Source organism: Moschus berezovskii, chromosome 20, assembly GCF_049115385.1.
Source record: "Moschus berezovskii isolate FMDL1 chromosome 20, NW_MosBer_1.0, whole genome shotgun sequence".
Lineage (NCBI taxonomy): Eukaryota > Metazoa > Chordata > Mammalia > Artiodactyla > Moschidae > Moschus > Moschus berezovskii.
In genome coordinates, this window is record NC_142479.1 from 38,674,371 (window position 1) to 38,690,972 (window position 16,602).

Genomic DNA, 16,602 nt, shown 5'->3' on the forward strand with positions numbered 1-16,602 from the left:
AGCTGCTGAGATGGTGGTTGATATGATGATCTTGAAGTTTCATCTGGAAAGAAAAGGAAGTGTTAAATTGTGAGAAAGCCGAAGGGGCAAGAGTTTTGTGACAAAAAACCAAGAAACTATTAAAGAAAAAAAGGGATTGTACCTGACTACATATTATAATTTAAAATTCATGAGTTTTTAAATTGTAATATGTAGTCAACAATTTTGTTGTTGTTTAGTTGGTAAAGTTGTGTCTGACTCCTTGCGACCCAGGGACTGTATCCCACTGGGCTCCTCTGTCCATGGGATTCTCCAGGCACGAATACTGGAGTTGGTTGCCATTTCCTTCTCCAGGGGAGCTTGTTGACCTAGGGATCGAAAAGATGCTCACCCTTTTTTCTCTCACTGAAAAAAAAAATTTATAGGAGTGTAGTTGATTTATAATGTGTTAGTTTCAGGTGTACAGAAAAGTGGTTCAATTATATATATATATATATATATATATATACTTTAAATATATATATATAATGGAAAAGAATCTGAAAAAGTATATATAGGCTTTGTAGGTGACGCAGTGGTAAAGAATCCACCTGCCAATATAGGAGACATAGGTTCAATCCCTGGGTTGGGAAGATCCCCTGGAGAAGGAAACAGCAATCTGCTCCAGCACTCTTGCCTGGAAAATCCCATGGACAGAAGAGCCTGGCGCATTATAGTTCATGGGGTTGCGAAACAGTCAGACATGACTTAGCAACTAAACAACAAGGATATAGGAACTTCTCTTGCAGTGCAGGACATAGCCCCAAAATACACTAGGGCCTTGTTGGTTATCTGTTTTACATATAGTGTCAATGCTCACCCTCTTTGACCCACCAATTCTACTTTTTCTTTTTGGTCGTGTTTTGCGGCTTGTGGGATCTTAGTTCCCCAACCAGGGATTGAAAGCGGACCCTTGGCAGTGAAAGCATGAGGAGCCTTAACCACTGGACACCCAGGGAATTCCCCCACCAATTCTACTTTTAAGAGTTTGTTCTACATATGCAGTTTGTATGTGAAAAAAGACATATCTTCAAGGATAATTATTGTAATAGTGTTTGAATTAGCAAGAGTGGACATCCTTCATGTTCATTGATAGACAACTGAAAAGTAAATGACGTCTAGGCAATGGAAGCCAGGCAACTCTTTAAAGCAAAGAGGGAGATCTAGGGACTTCCACAGTGGCCCAGTCGTTAAGAATCTGTCTTCCAGTGCAGGGGGAGCAAGTTTGATCCCTGGTCAGGGAACTAAGATCCCACATGCTACCGGGCAACTAAACCCCATGTATTGCAACCAAGAGCCCACGTGCCACAACTAAGGCTTGATGCAACCAAATGTATAAATAAATGAAAATAAAGAATGAGATAGATGTATATGGATTGCTAAAGGAATGTTCTTCTAGTCGCATGACTAAGGGAAAAAAAGCCAGGTGTAGAAGAGTGCATAGTATGCTGTTCAGTCCAGTTCAGTTGCTCAGTCGTGTCTGACTCTTTGCGACCCCATGAACCGCAGCACGCCAGGCCTCCCTGTCCATCACCAACTCCTGGAGTCCACCCAAACCCATGCCCTTTGAGTCGATGATGCCATCCAGCTATCTCATCCTCTGTTGTCCCCTTCTCCTCCTGCCCTCAATCTTTCCCAGCATCAGGGTCTTTTCAAATGAGTCAGCTCTTCACATCAGGTGACTAAAGTATTGGAGTCTCAGGTTCAACATCAGTCCTTCCAATGAACACCCAGGACTGATTTCCTTTAGGATGAACTGGTTGGATCTCCTTGCAGTCCAAGGGCCTCTCAAGAGTCTTATCCAACACCACAATTCAAAAGCATCAATTCTTCTGTGCTTAGCTTTCTTTATAGTCCAACTCTCACATGCCTACATGACTCCTGGAAAAACCATAGCCTTGACTAGATGGACCTTTGTTGGCAAAGTAATATCTCGGCTTTTTAATATTCTGTCTAGGTTGGTCATAACTTTCCTTCCAAGGAGTAAGCGTCTTTTAATTTCATGGCTGCATTCACCATCTACAGTGATTTTGGAGTCCAAAAAAATAAAGTCAGCCGCTGTTTCCACTGTTTTCCCATCTATTTGCCTTGAAGTGATGGGACCGAATGCCATGATCTTAGTTTTCTGAATGTTAAGCTTTAAGCCAACTTTTTCACTCTCCTCTTTCACTTTCATCAGAGGCTATTTAGTTCTTCTTCACTTTCTGCCATACGGGTAGTGTCATCTGCATATCTGAGGTTATTGATATTTCTCCCGGCAATCTTGATTCCATCTTGTGCTTCCTCCAGCCTAGTGTTTCTCATGATGTACTATGCATATAAGTTAAAAAAGCAGGGTGACAATATACAGCCTTGACGTATTCCTTTTCCTATTTGGAACCAGTCTGTTGTTCCATGTCAGGTTCTAACTGCTTGCTGAAATATAGGTTATATGGGTATAACTGTGTCTGAAGAATGTCTTTGGAAGAATAATCAAGAAACTGGTGATACTGGCTGCCTCTGGGAATGAGAAATGGGAGACTGGGGGTCAAGGGCAGGAGGTAGGCTTCTCTTCCCTGTGGATTTTTTTTTTAACTATGTGCATGTTTCACCTTTTTAAAAGCATTAAAAATGTTTTTAAGCTAAAATAAAAAAGGCCTTGTTTCTCAAACTGTTCTAATTCAAAATCCTGATTCATGGATTCTTCCTGGGACCAACTGAATCAGAATCGGGGAAGGTGGAAGCGTAGGACTCCGTGTCTTTATCGTGTACCCCAGAGGATTCGGATTCACCTGAAAAGCTGTGAGGTCCACAGGCCAAGAGCTCCGAGGTCAAGGAGCAGGTTCCTGGGAGTCAGAAGGATGATGGCGGTTCCTCCGTGTGAAGAAGACCAAGGTGTGCAAATAGACTACTACTGTGGAGAGGTAAGCAAGGCCACTGGCATTCTGGGGGCACTGAAAGTCTGTGGGTCAATCCTGATTTAATTAGGTTTCCTGAGCTGTGTGCGTGTGTGTATGCTTTGTGGTTGTCTGACTCTGTGACTGACTGTGACCCTATGAGCTGCAGCCTGCCAGGCTCCTCTGTCCACGGAATTTTCCAGGCAAGAGTACTGGAATGGGTTGCTATTTCCTTCTCCAGGGGGATCGTCCCAACCCAGGGATCGAACCCACATCTCCTGCATTGGCAGGCGGATTCTTTACCACTGAGCCACTAAAGGCCGGTAGGAGGGGCCCCATTGCCTCATCAGCCTCATCTGGAACTGCTTTGCACCCGGATGTCTCTGTCCCAGTCCCTCTGGCCTCTTTCAGCCTCTGAAATGTTCTCTGTTCCCGCTGCCCTCACACATGGTGTTACTGTTGCCTGGGATACTGGCCTCCTCCTCATCTTCCAGGACTCTGTTCCAAGGTCACCACCACCTCCAGGGAGATCAGTCTCCAGCCCTCGCCTCAGTCAGAGCTCCCTAGCTGCTGCGTTTCTCCTTCGGAGCAGATATTGTAATGATTTCAAGTTTGTTTTGATCACTGCCATCCCTGTACTATGCTTAGCACATGATGCGGATTTAAATCAAGATGGTTCATGGCACGAATGAATGAGCCTTAAGAGAAAAAGGAAGGTTGGACTGCAGGAATGGGAGTGGGTGGTGGGGGTGAGGGATGTCGGGAGTATCACTCCCTCCCTCCAGCCCATCCAGGGGCTTGGGCTGAGCCTCTGGGAGTCCCCGACAAGCATCAGAGGAGCAGCAGTGGGCCGTAGCCTCTTGGACTTGTCCACAGCAGCACGACTGCCTTTGGCTGTCTGAAGCCTCAGCTTCTGTGTGACAGTGTAAGTACCAGGCTCCACAGAGATGCCAGTCACGTGGCTTCTGCCTGCAGCTGTGGCCCCGCCGAGCCCCAGGAACAGACAGTGGGAGCAGGCACACGGAGCTGTGGAAACAGCTCAGTCACAACAGGTCACCCCATGGTCGTGTACGTCAGCCCCAATGGGGACGGGCCTGCCCTGCCCAGCTCCCACAAGCATCTAGTCTGCGGGAAAGTGAGTTGTTATTCCCTGTGTAAATGAGAGAGTTTGCTCTGTGGCTTTATCAAACTACCTTTGAGTCGGAACTGACCAAATCAAGTTTTTGTGTTTGCCTTGGGGCACAGGTACAGTTCAGCCATTCCGTAAATGTTTATTGACAGCCTCTGGGCCAGGTGCCACGTGGGTGCAGAGATGGGACTGAGTCCTCACCCACAGCTGACAGTCATGGATGAGCACACTGTGCGCTCCTTAAATGACGCTCAGAAAACACACGCACTCAGGCCTATTAAAAGGTTTATTTTCTTCTTTATGCTCAGAAACAAAGAAGTGGTCCTGCCCCCCAAAGGGCCTCATCCTGAAGGAATGGGAGGCAGAGATAGTGACAGGAGGGGGTGTCGGTGTGAGGTTGAACGTGGGAGTGCTTTCCCCGCCTTTTCCTACTATCACCCTCTTCAGCTCCCCTTCCAAAAAACTGAGGTGTGAACACAGCTTGCCACCCACTGGGGGATTGGGGAAGCACAGCCAAAGTCAAAAAATTAATGCCCATGTTCCACAAGAGCTGGGTCCAGTGTGTATCTGGTGGGGGTGGGGTTGGTCAAGGAAGCCGCTGGGCGGGGGGGAAGGGATGAGGGGCTGGGATCCCCCTCAGTGACAGTGGGGGTCTTGGTCCTGCCCCCCGCCATCCACTCCCTTCTTCCAGCCTCCCTTCCTAGCAGAACTGGTCATCGTAGTCCTCATCCTTCAGCCCCTTGAGCCGCAGCCGGGCAAAGTCCTCAAACACAATGTCGTCGTCTGTGGCATAGCTTGGTGGTAGAGAGGAGGGGGTGAGGTGGGGGCCCCAGGCCTCCTCCTCCACCTCCCAGTCCCCTCCCCTCCCAGAGACAGAGGCGCCGGAGCAGCCTTGCGACTGGAGATGTTTGCAGAAGGCACAGAGGAGGGGTGGTAGTTGGCAGCTCATGAGCCTAAGTCCTCTCAATTGGATGCTTCAACCATCCCTCCCAAAGGGAAAAAAACGGGGTAGATCTGAATGTTACAGGAATCTGTCAAGAGAGTCAAAGCTCGAAGGGGTGGGGCATGAGCCTCTTACTTGGTATCGAATTCAATGAGGTTGGTGTCCACAGGGGCATCTGTTTCAGGAGCAGCTGAGGGGAGGAGAGTCGGGGGGTGGGTGGGTGCTAAAAGGACCAGCTTTCCTCTCCACTGGCCTTGCTTCAGACCCTCCCTCTGGGGGCCTGGGTGGGTGGCAGGCTCACCTGACTGGGGCCTGGGAAGGGTGACGTGATCATGGGGCTTGGGGTGCATGAGAACAAAAGGCAGCTCCACCGAGACATCCCTGGGGTGGGGGAGAGGCGGCAAGAAGAGATGATAGTTTAGAGCCTGAGGAAACCCCTGCGCCCACCCCCACCCCCAGGTGCCCCCAGCCCAGCACTCACCCGCCTCGAGACACCACCAGCTTCACCTTGACCCTGTAGGACACCAGGATCCCCAGCACCTCCTTGTTGGCACCCTCCTTCACGCTGCAGTTGAGGGAAGGGGTTGGACCGGAGCCCACTGCTCTGCCCACTGCCCACCCCGGGGCCCCCATGAGGAGGCAGGACTACAGACACCAGCATGTTCCTGTCACATAAAGTACCCTGCTGTGGTCCTCCTCCCTCTCTCAGTGAAAGCCCAAGTCCTTGCAGCCCAGCCACCCTGCAGTGTCTTGCTCTCCACCAGCCCTCTGACCCCACTTCGGGCTCCCGGGCTGGCCTCCAGGCTTGCTGTGTGTGGTCGTGTACAGAGGAGTGGGGAGGACTGAAATCTAGCCCCTACTTTATGAGGCTGTTGCCCCTAGAGGGCCTGCCTCAGACACCCGGGTGGTCCACCTCAGGGTCTTCATGCCTGTGGTACCCTCTGCCTGGAGCACTCCCGCCCTGCACATGCACATCACCTACTCCCTTGGCATCTTCACCCAGAATCCACCTCTGGATCAGGCCTCCCCATCCCTCCCCCTTTATATCTCCCATGTCAGCCTTGCTTTTTCTCCTTAATACCTGTCACTAAACACGCTACACATCCTGTCCTGTATCTGATTTGTTTGGCCTCCCTCTGAGAACAGGAGGGGTGTTTGGGATCTGTTCAGTGATAGAGCCCTGGCCCTGGGGGACAGAACCTGGCCCACAGCTGCAGAGAATGGGAGTCTAGTCTCCTGCGCTGCGGCCACCCCCCTGACTCCCGCCTCACATGGTGCTGGAGGCCAGGTTGGTGTCCTCGTGCTTGAGCTTCCCGTCCAGGGCGAGGCCGCGCTTCTCCCGGTTGTTGCTGAGCAGGGGGGTTATGGTGTACACCTTACAGAATGTGGAGCTGGGCGACACCTGGTCACTGCGGGGTGGGGACAAGAGAAGGACACTCTGCAGGGGCGGGCGGGGCGAGGGGGCAGCTTCTCCCTCATCACCAGCCCCTCCTGTCTGTGGGCTCTGGTCACAGGGAGTAGGTTTTGGCTCAACCTGCTCAAGAAAACGGACAGCTGAGAGCTACCCTCAGACTGGAGGGAATGCCCTTGTAAGTAGAGACAGTTTGAGAAGAACCACCCACGCCCCCACGTTTCCAGGGCCCACCTTTCCCAGGGCTGTTCTGCTACTCACTCTTGTTCGACCTGAGCCACGGGACATTTGTACTGGGCGGTGCTGAAGAGGCAGATGTCGGCGTACTGTCTCACTGTGGGGGGAAGGGGCCGGGTGCCAAGCCACTGGGCGTGGGGTACAGACAACCCCCTACTTAGCTCCAGACCCAGGCAAGGGCCCCAGCCCCTCCGAGGACCCACACTGCCCCTCCATCTCATCCCGGGACAGACAGCCTGAGGTCTTTGAGCCCCGTGGGTCTCCCAAACTGGTCTCTGTCCTGGGGCTGAGCTGATGCTTGAGGCTACATTGGCAGAAACTGCCCACCCCACCCCCAGCGTAAGGCCCCCTTCCAGCCCCCACCTCCTACCAGAGACTTTGATCTTCTTGACAGTCTTGGTGGAGTTATTGGTGACGTGGACATTGACATTGAGGGGCTCCCCATGGTAGTACAGCTTTTGAGGAGAGGGGGTCAGGTTAATTGGGTGTTTTCACTGGCCCTGTTATTAGCATGCCCCCCCCCAACCCCCGCCACACACACACAGGGCTGGGCCTCCTCCCAGCCTGTACCCAAGCCCACCCTCAGCTAAGGTGGCCTCCTTTGAAAATATCCCGCCCTGTGGTTCCGGCCCTCCCCCCAGGGCCTGCACTGCAGCACTTGCGTCACCACCCCACCTCCTTGTCCAGCGAAGCCTCAAGGTGCAAGGACCGGTCAGACATGAGAAAGTGGCGTGTGGTTTCAGCTGAAGGCTGGGGGCCGGGTTTCTCTGGGGCAAACTGCACCTTTCGGATCACCAGACGCACAGAGTTCCTGGGGGCAGGGGGTGAGTGGTGAGAGGGTCAGTCTTCAGAGGGTCAGACACGTTCCCACCTTCCACAGGGGTCCGGCTCAGGCCCGAGGGGAGGTTGCTTCCCTCACCGTTTGTGGCTTTTCTCTTCTAGTGACTTGGCGCAGAAGGCTCGAATCTCAAAGTCCACCCCGCAGGCCTCAAGGAGGGTAGAAAAGGTCACATCTTACACAAGGTCCCTGCCACCACCGCCACTCCCTTCCTTCCTGCTTCCCTCACCTTGGGCAGGGACTCTTGGGCTGAGAGCCTAGGGCCTGGGTCTCCCTCTGCCTCCCCAGGCCTGGCTCCAGCTGGGGCTCAGTCTTGGCTGTGCAAGGTGAGCCCTTCTACCCTTATGAGCAGGTCAAGAGCAGGAGGCAGTATTACACGGGGACAGGGCCACCACCATGGGGCAGACTTCCCTGCCCTGAATCCCACCCTGATGTCTCCTCAGCACCCCAGCCCGCCTCAAGTGTGCCCCGGGTGCCTGCTGGACTCTTCCTCCTGTACCTTCCCCGTGTCCTCTGGGCCTGGCTGCAGGGTGACGGAGCAGGGCAGGTTCTGGGGTATCTGTGGCGGAGGAAAAGAGTTCAGTTCTTCCAGAAAGTCCCCAAATCTTCCTCCCAATCTCAACTTAAGAGGCTGGAGAAGGACTCCTGGGGATGAGAAAGGAAAACGGAGGGGGCCCCAGGGAAGAGGCAGAGAGGCTAGGAGTGCAGGGTGACCCTGAAGGGATCTGGGGGTCTAGGGTCCCACAGTATTACTCCCAGACCTTCTTGTAACAGATGCTTCACCCCTGCCCCCCAACACAGTCCCGGACCCCTTGCTCTGTAGAGGGTGGGGGCATCCTCACTGTGAAAAAAAAGGGGTGGGCATGCTGGCCCAGCTTCCTCAGCAGCCGCTCCTGCAGGCGGGTAGGGGGCCGGGGTGGGTTGGGTGTTGGGGGAAAGGCCTGGTAGTTGGCGATGAACAGGTCTTTGCGGAAGGACAAGCCCAGCACATCCAGGTCTTCGCGGCCATAGCGAAAGGCGCAGGTGAGGGTCACAAACACTAGCAAGGGAGGGCAAGGTGGGGTGGTCAGGAGCCCCCCTCCCAAAGTCCCCCCAGTTCGTAGCAGCAGCTGCTCCTTCCTCGGCAGCACAGCACTGGCCTGAATCTCACCCCGCTCCTGGTTTCACCTCGGCTCCCCACCTGTCTCCTTGGGGCCCATCTCAGTGCTAACCCCACCTCCCTGACTCCCTTCCCTCAGGCCCCTGGCTCGGGGCGGTAGGTACCTTTGCGGTCCTTCAGGTAGTCCGGGTCCACTAGCACCACACCATCTGGGGAAGGGGACACAGGAGCGCAGTTCCTGTCAGGGCCTCCCCTCCATTCCTGGGCCCAGGAACTGCCTCCCATCTCGGTCGACATGATGCTCCCTTCTGAGCACTCTTACCTACAGGATCCACTTTGTCCAGGTGGTCCACAAAGTCCCGCTTGCCCAGGTACACGGTGAGCTGAGGACGCAGAGGGGTCACAGGAAGACTGGGTAGGGGACTGGCAGGGCTGCAGAGCCCTCAAAAGCGGCTGCCCTGCCCCTGGGCCTCCCAGGCTGGGGGTCTCTGAAGGAGTTTCTCTGGGTTTTTGTAGGGTTGCAAGACGAGAGTGGTGGGCTTTCCCCCGACTAGCTGAACTTGAGGCTTTTTAACTACTCCCTAATACCGTTTTCAGGTGGGTGGGTGTGTCTGTGTGTCCAGGAGAACCTGGCCCTAGGCAGGCGGTTACAGAGCCTCACCAGATCTCCTCAGGGACCTCGGAAAAACAGACCATAGCCTCGGGGAGGCATCTTGGCTTGGCCCCTGTGAGGGCTCCAGGCCTGGGCTTCTGGCCCCTCCCCCTGAGTCTCACTTAGGACCCCAGCCTGTCCCCACCCAGCCCTGTGGCTGGCTTAGGCCTTTGCGGCCAGGGGCTTCAGAAGGGAAGGAAGTCAGCTCTTAGCTGTCACAGGAAGTGGGGAGCTTGGGGTTGGGGATCGTCTAGGGGCAGGCTGGGCCTTGCGAGGGCCCAGGGAGGAGAAGCGCTGTGGGAGACTCACCTTGCAGTTAGGACTCGACTTCTTGAAGACCCTAACAAAACAGAAAGGGAAACCCCACTGCCTGCCTCAGACTCAGCAGAGACCCTGGTGCCAGGACCTTGTCCCTCCCTGGCCCGAGAAGGCAGAGCTCACCCGAGATTCCCACCTAGAGGCTTTGGGGCTTTACCCAGCCCTACCCCAGCCCACTTCTCCCCAGAAGGACAGGTAACCACAAGTTCTTAATACTCCCAGCATGGCAGCCCCTCCAAGCTGGTTGCCATGGCAACCCCCTTGCTCCACCCTCACTAGTTCCCCTCCTCCCCTGGCAATGGCCTCGGGTTGCCAGAGGAACCGCTCAGGCTCTTCCCAGAGGATCTCCTCCAGGGGGACCTGAATGGGCAGGTTGCAGGTTGTCTGTATAAGACCTCTCCTTTCCATCTCTGGTCTCCACCTCCCACAACAGCTGGAGTACTGGAAAGAGCAATGGCTCTAAACTGGTTTTTATTATGGGTAGTTCCTAAGTGTGACCCTACTCTCCATTAACCTCCAACTGTCCCTGTCTGTGATCTCAGCAGCTTAAAAGGTTATTTGTCTTTCAAGGCCCAGCTCAGATGTCACCTCCTTTAGAAAGAAGATCCAGCCCCACTCTAGTCACTCCCTTTTTTGGGGTTTCTGTCACACCTTGTTTATGCTTTACCTGTAGTGTAATAGGGCTTCCCAGGTGGTGCTAGTGGTCAAGAACCCGCCTGCCAATGCAGGAGATATAAAAGACAAGGGTTCGATCCCTGGGTTGGGAAGATCCCCTGGAGGAGGGCATGGCAACCCACTCTAGTATTCCTGCCTGGAGAATCCCATGGACAGAGGAGCCAGGTGGGCTGCAGTCTGTGGGGTCACAAAGAACTGGACACGACTGAGTGACTTAGCACACATGTAGTGTGATAACGTGCTGTGTATCATCTATTTCACTAGACTGTCAGCAATAGAGGCCTTATTGATTTAGGCGTCCCCAGCACAGTTCCAGCCTTAAGCCAGACACTGCCTAACATTGGGTGAATGGTTCATGCCCTGTAGCATTGCAAGTGTTTCAGGTGTGTTATCGCATTTAATACTCTTAGCAACCCAGTGATGGAGGTCCTGATATTCCTATTTTACAGGTGAGGAAACTGAAGCCCAGGAGAGGTCAAGTATTTTGCCTGAGGTCACGGAGAGTGTAAATGGTGGAATTCGGGTACAGACAGAGGTACTCTGGCTCTTCATCACTAAATGATTGTACTATCCTGCCTCTGTTCTTGGCATTATGTTTGTTGGAGTGAAGGAGATTTCGCTTTCTGGTTGATGAAATGGTCTAAGCCTGGACTCCACCCACTGCTGGGAGGATAGGGAGATGTCTGGCAACCCCTGTGCCCTGGCCACTTGTGGGCCTGTTCTTTGCTGCCTCATCTTACTCCTACCAATCCACTCTGCCTCAGCAATGATACCCGGGAATGGTCCCCAGGTAGTAGAAACTGAAATCCTGCCACTGTAACAACGTCACACGCTCCTTCTTCCCAGAAGGCCAAGCGATCCAAAGTCCATAAGGCATAGGTTACAGAGGCCCCCACGTACCCCCATCCAGTAAAGGAGGGCAGACACTGGTATGGTGGGAACTAGGATAAGCACCCTATCTCTTGTCCCCACCTGGGGGCTGACTGCTGTGGCAGCCTTCAGCTCTCTCTCCCCTTTGCTTCTGGTTTTCCTCTTTGTCCCAGTGTTTCTTTCTATTAGGAGTCCTTGGCAGAGGGTTGGGACAGCCACAGTCCGTTGGACAACTGGAGTGTGGTTCTGGAGTAATTGCCCTGAAGCAGCTGCAGGGCACCTGCCCTTTGGATCCTAACCCAGCCAACCTCCTGCCGGGTAGGGAGGAACAAGCATGTGTATACTGAGGCTGGCCAAGAAGGCGGAGTGTCGGGGTGACCTGAGAGGTGCCCAGCGGGTGGGGGGGAGGGGGGCAGCAGAATCAGATGCCCCTTCACACTTCCTGCTATTCTCTCCATTTCCTGTGGCCCAGAATTTGATGGAGGTGGGAGGAATTGTGCCAAGTCAGCAGTCCCCGTGTGGTCCATCCGTCCCCCTCCCTGAACCACATAACGGAAATCTGGGGCCTCCCTCAAGTCGGCGACTTCCCCTTTTGCTGTGTTTAACCCCTAATCCAGGACGCCAGTCCTCCTCTGATCACCTCTCCAGTATCAGTCGGGTGCTCGGGAACCTGATTTCCTACTCTATGGGTGGGGAGCTGTGGGGCTGGTAAAATGTTTTGCAGAACAAGTGACAGCTCAGAACCAGGCCCCCATTCCTGAACCTCTCTGAAGAGAAGCAAATAGCCCCAATCTTTTTCCTCTTTTGCTCCTGCTCCCCAGAGACTCAGGCATTCACCCCCGGAGGTGTTGGGTCACAACAGGAAGTGGATTTTGCTAGAGACCAAAAAAGAGAACTCGGGGTGTCAGTGGAAGGAAGGAGCCTCGATTGCACAGAAAACATCCGGGGAGTGGATGGCGTGCCCTGGGCAGATACAGCCTCCCCTCACTCCCAGGAAGAGGGATAAGGCCCAGAATTGGGGAGGGTCGCCAAGCACTCTTTGCTCCCCCAAAATGAAGCTGTTGCTCTTAGCAACCCGGGGGAAAGCAGAAGTTTGGAAGCAGAGCCCCCCGGCCCTTGGGACCGTGGGGGCAGCCCGACTGGCTGTGGGGCATTGGATAGGAGGCTTTCAAGTGGCTGGGCACGAGTCTTGGGGGGATCCCGCCCCTGGCATCTAGTCTGCCCACACCAGTCCCCTCCGGGCCGGCCACCTGCTTCTTCCTCCGCCCCTGCAACGCAGGCTGCACCGGAGAACCCAGTCGTCCGGCCCCCCACATCTCTGCGAGAACCCCGATGCAGGTTTCTTGATCTTCAGCCCTCGCTTTCTGCAGGGGCTGTGGCATGCCTTCCCCTCATTATCCTCGAGGACCTAGGCGTGCGGCCCCGGATGGCTGTCCCCTAGGGACCCAGGCGTCCGGCCCCCGAATTCTCTCCCCGGTGTTCCTGTCTGGGGACCGTCCCGGCACCCTCCCGGGGCCGCCGCCCACGTCCCGCCGAATGGCCCCACCTCTCTTACCTGGTCCCGGGTTTCTCCCCCATGGTGCGCGCGCCCGCCGCCCGCCCGGTTCGCGGAGAGCTCACAGCCTCCTAGCCCGCTGCCAGGTCCCTGCTCCTCCCCGCGCCACTGCGCACGCGCGCCCCCGCGCTGTCTCCACTACCCCCGCCTCTCCTTCCCCCCTCCCAACTTGGATCCTGGGGAACGGAGTCCAGATGCGTCAGCCCGGATCGCGCGCGCCACGGCGCTGCCCGCCCTCTCCTCACAGACACGCGCGATGATTGGCTCCGCCCGCCCCCTCCGCCCTCCATCCCCACCCCTGCCGAGGGATCCCTCCCCGGCGCGCGCGGTCTCTACACCCTGCTTCTCCCGCCCATCTCTCCGCCCCTCCACACCCGCTTAGGAACTGATTGGGCCCCCTCAAAAGAAGACGCCCGCCTTCCAGGAGATTAAAGCATTCTTATTGGCTCCCTTCATCCAGGACCCTGCAGGGGTTCCCTCCCCTTTGTTTGCTTTCTCGGTGGCGTTGGAGGCTACGGGGGTGGTGGGGGCGGTGGGTGAGCTCCAACAGAGTCTAGGAAGGAGGATAAGGGGATGCTCAGGTGGGTGAGCGGTTCCAGTTGCGTGATGCTCGCCTATTGCATGCGGCTCACCCCAGAGCTTGTAGCCGTCTTTGGCCCTCCCACTTCTTTATTGTGGTGTGTCAGCTCCCTCTGGTGTCTCTCTTTGATCTTCGCAGGGTTACTTCTAAATTCTCTTACTACTCCTCTCCATCCATTCATCGAAGTTAACATCCATTCATGCATACATCCGTCCATACATCTATCCATGTCTATTTTGTGCTAATCACTATTCTAGGCAATGGGAACTCAGACGTGAATTAACATCGCCCCTGCCTTCCTCGTATGGTTGAGGAGACATATGAAGAGTTATTATGATTCCAGGAATGCTATAATAGAGGTATGACTCAGAAGACAAAGTGACTCCCAGAGCTTTCCTGGGGGAGGGATGGAGGCAGTGCAGGCTGTCCAGAGGAGGGGACATTTGAGGATAATCTTTCTGAAGGGTGGGCAGAAGTTGAGAAAGGGTATTCCAAAGAGAGAGAAAAGCAAGGCACATCCTATTATGAGGTGTTTGTGGGGGTAGAGGGCAGGAGAGAGAAGGCTGAAGATGATGACTGGAACAGGGTGTGAAGGATTTTGTATAGCAGGTAAAGGAATGAAGCTTCCTAGGTGATGGAGTGGTAAAGAATCTGCTTACCAATGCAGGAGATGTGGGTTGGATCCCTGGGTCGGGAAGATCCCCTGGAGTAGGAAATGACAACCCACTCCAGTATTCTTGCCTGGAAAATCCTATGGACAGAGGTGCCTGGCAGGCTACCGTCCATGAGGTCGCAAAAGAGTCGGACATGACTGAGCAGGAGCAGCTCAGCAGCTAAAGAAATGAGCCAGGAGCCTCCCCTGGAGGAGGACATGTGGATCCACTCTTTAAGGCAAGGAGTGGAGTGGCATGATGAGACTTCTCCTTTAGGAAGGTAATTTTGGGCAGTGTGGAGGGTGAAGGGAGTGGGGCACACTGTCATAGATTGAAACTAATCAAGGAGAGAAGATGAACAATAGAATGGAAGAGAGAAGGGGACCAGGCTGAAGAGTCATTTCTAGGGCAAAATTGAGCAGATTGGGGGAGGATGATGAATGATGGACATTTCTGGATTTAAGAAGCTAAGGTATTCTCCTTCTTCCATCTGTTTTCCCATATTCCCTCATCTTCCCCAAATGAACTGACTTCATTCTTCTCTACTTTTCTGTGCAACAAAAAGTAATGTGCACAAGTTTCCGAGATCATCTTTAAGGTCAAGTGCAGGCCTTACCAGCTGCCACCTCCCACCTCCAGTTCTCCTACCACCTTCTAAGCTCACCCTTCACTGCCTTCAAGCTTTAGCTGGTACATTTCTTTTGGACTCATGAATCATTTATATCAAAGGATCATGCCCAGAAGGTAATGAGATCTATATAGCTATATATCTAAAGTGATTTTGGAACTGAAAGGCTGCAATTTGCATGGCATGACTTCCCTGGTGGCTCAGACGGTAAAGCATCTGCCTACAATGTGGGAGACCCAGGTTCAATCCCTGGGTCAGGAGGATCTCCTGGAGAAGGAAGGCCTGGACAGGGAGGCCTGGCGTGATTCATGGGGTCGCGGAGAGTCGGACACGACTGAGCGACTGAACTGAACTGAATGTAAAGACAACTTTCAGTTCAGTTCAGTCGTTCAGTCGTGTCCGACTCTTTGAGACCCCATGAACCACAGCATGCCAGGCCTCCCTGTCCATCACCAACCCCTAGAGTTTACTCAAACTCATGTCCATTGAGTCAGTGATGCCATCCAACCATTTCATCCTCTGTTGTCCCCTTCTCCTCCTGCCTTCGATCTTTCCCAGCATCAGGGTCTTTTCAAATGAGTCAGCTCTTCGCGTCAGGTGGCCAAAGTACTGGAGTTTCAGCTTTAGCTTCAGTCCTTCCAATGAACACCCAGGACTGATTTCCTTTAGGATTGACTGGTTGGATCTCCTTGCAGTCCAAAGGATTCTTAAGAGTCTTCTCCACCACCACAGTTCAAAAGCATCAATTCTTTGGCACTCAGTTTTCTTTATAGTCCAACTCTCACATCTATACATGACTACTGGAAAAACTATAGCCTTGACGAGATGGACCTTCATTGGCAAAGTAACGTCTCTGCTTTTTAATATGCTGTCTAGGTTGGTCATAACTTTTCTCCCAAGGAGTAAGCATCTTTTAATTTCATGGCTTCAGTCACCATCATCAGTGATTTTGGAGCCCCAGAAATAAAGTCTGCCACTGTTTCCACTGTTTCTCCATCTATTTGCCATGAAATGATGGGACTGAATGCCATGATCTTTGTTTTCTGAATGTTGAGCTTTAAGCCAACTTTTTCACTCTCCTCTTTCACTTTAATCAAGAGGCTCTTTGGTTCTTCTTCACTTTCTGCCATAAGGGTGGTGTCATCTCCATATCTGAGGTTATTGATATTTCTCCCAGCAATCTTGATTCCAGCTTGTGCTTCATCCAGCCCAGCATTTCTCATGATGTACTCTATATATAAGTTAAATAAGTAGGGTGACAATATACAGCCTTGACATACTCCTTTTCCTATTTGGAACCAGTCTGTTGTTCCATGTCCAGTTCTAACTGTTGCTTCCTGACCTGCATACAGATTTCTCAAGAGGCAGGTCAGGTGGTCTGGTATTGCCATCTCTTTCAGAATTTTCCACAGTTATTGTGATCCACAATAAACTTTGGCTTTGGCATAGTCAATAAAGCAGAAATAGATGTTTTTCTGGAACTCTCTTGCTTTTTCAATGATCCAGTGGATGTTGGCAATTTGATCTCTGGTTCCTCTGCCTTTTCTAAATCCAGCTTGAACATCTGGAAGTTCATGGTTCACATACTGTTGAAACCTGGCTTGGAGAATTTTGAGTATTACTTTACTAGCCTGTGAGATAAGTGCAATTGTGCAGTAGTTTGAGCATTCTTTGGCATTGCCTTTCTTAGGGATTGGAATGAAAACTGACATTTTTAAGTCCTGTGGCCACTGCTGAGTTTTCCAAATTTGCTGGCATGTTGAGTGCAGCACATTCACAGCATCATCTTTCAGGATTTGAAATAGCTCAACTGGAATTCCATCACCTCCACTAGCTTTGTTTGTAGTGATGCTTCCTAAGACCCACTTGACTTCACATTCCAGGATGTCTGGTTCTAGGTGAGTGATCACACCTTCGTGATTATCTGGGTCATGAAGATCTTTTTTGTACAGTTCTGTGCATTCTTGCCACCTCTTCTTAATATCTTCTGCTTCTGTTAGGTCCATACCATTTCTGTCCTTTATTGAGCCTATCTTTGCATGAAATGTTCGCTTTAGGAAGATATTAAAGAAGGCCAGAAAGAATGAAAGCGATACACCATATAATGGTGGTGGGAAAAA

General features: G+C 52.8%; 2 protein-coding genes across 4 annotated transcripts in view; one reads left to right on the forward strand and one right to left on the reverse strand.

Moving 5' to 3' along the window:
* The first annotated feature begins 619 nt into the window (after window positions 1-619).
* The window catches only part of PELP1 (proline, glutamate and leucine rich protein 1), a 39,035-nt gene continuing 23,052 nt past the window's right edge, over window positions 620-16,602 (forward strand). Inside the window, exons 1-3 of the mRNA XM_055404826.2 lie at window positions 620-2,921; window positions 10,646-10,731; window positions 13,459-13,560. Of these exons, the coding sequence (XP_055260801.2) occupies window positions 13,522-13,560 (39 nt within the window). The 5' untranslated portion in view covers window positions 620-2,921; window positions 10,646-10,731; window positions 13,459-13,521. The remainder of the gene's footprint in view (window positions 2,922-10,645; window positions 10,732-13,458; window positions 13,561-16,602) is intronic.
* On the reverse strand, window positions 4,292-12,747 carry ARRB2 (arrestin beta 2). Of its 3 annotated transcripts, none has more exons than XM_055404933.2 (15): window positions 12,622-12,747; window positions 9,513-9,543; window positions 8,874-8,934; window positions 8,716-8,760; window positions 8,295-8,491; window positions 7,952-8,011; window positions 7,534-7,601; window positions 7,290-7,425; window positions 6,985-7,069; window positions 6,639-6,711; window positions 6,238-6,375; window positions 5,448-5,531; window positions 5,268-5,347; window positions 5,102-5,189; window positions 4,292-4,817 (listed from the first exon to the last, which is right to left on the reverse strand). In XM_055404933.2, exons 1-15 carry the CDS (start codon window positions 12,642-12,644, stop codon window positions 4,724-4,726), a joined length of 1,263 nt encoding a protein of 420 aa, XP_055260908.1. In that variant the 5' UTR covers window positions 12,645-12,747; the 3' UTR covers window positions 4,292-4,723. The 3 variants fall into 3 exon arrangements, with proteins under 3 accessions (XP_055260908.1, XP_055260919.1, XP_088684963.1); XM_055404944.2 differs by having other exon boundaries at window positions 5,102-5,156; window positions 12,622-12,746; XM_088828837.1 differs by lacking the exon at window positions 12,622-12,747 and adding an exon at window positions 9,679-12,517.

What these genes read in the sequence shown, in the direction of transcription:
- ARRB2 (XM_088828837.1), bottom strand. Translation starts at nt 9,929, where the DNA reads ATGGAAAGGAGAGGTCTTATACAGACAACCTGCAACCTGCCCATTCAG. An exon ending in AACCTGGCCTCCAGCACCAT is followed by an intron (nt 5,532 to 6,237) that starts GTGAGGCGGGAG and finishes CCTCAACTGCAG; the next exon opens with CGTGAAGGAGGGTGCCAACA. An exon ending in CTGGTGGTGTCTCGAGGCGG is followed by an intron (nt 5,348 to 5,447) that starts GTGAGTGCTGGG and finishes CCCCCACCCCAG; the next exon opens with GGATGTCTCGGTGGAGCTGC.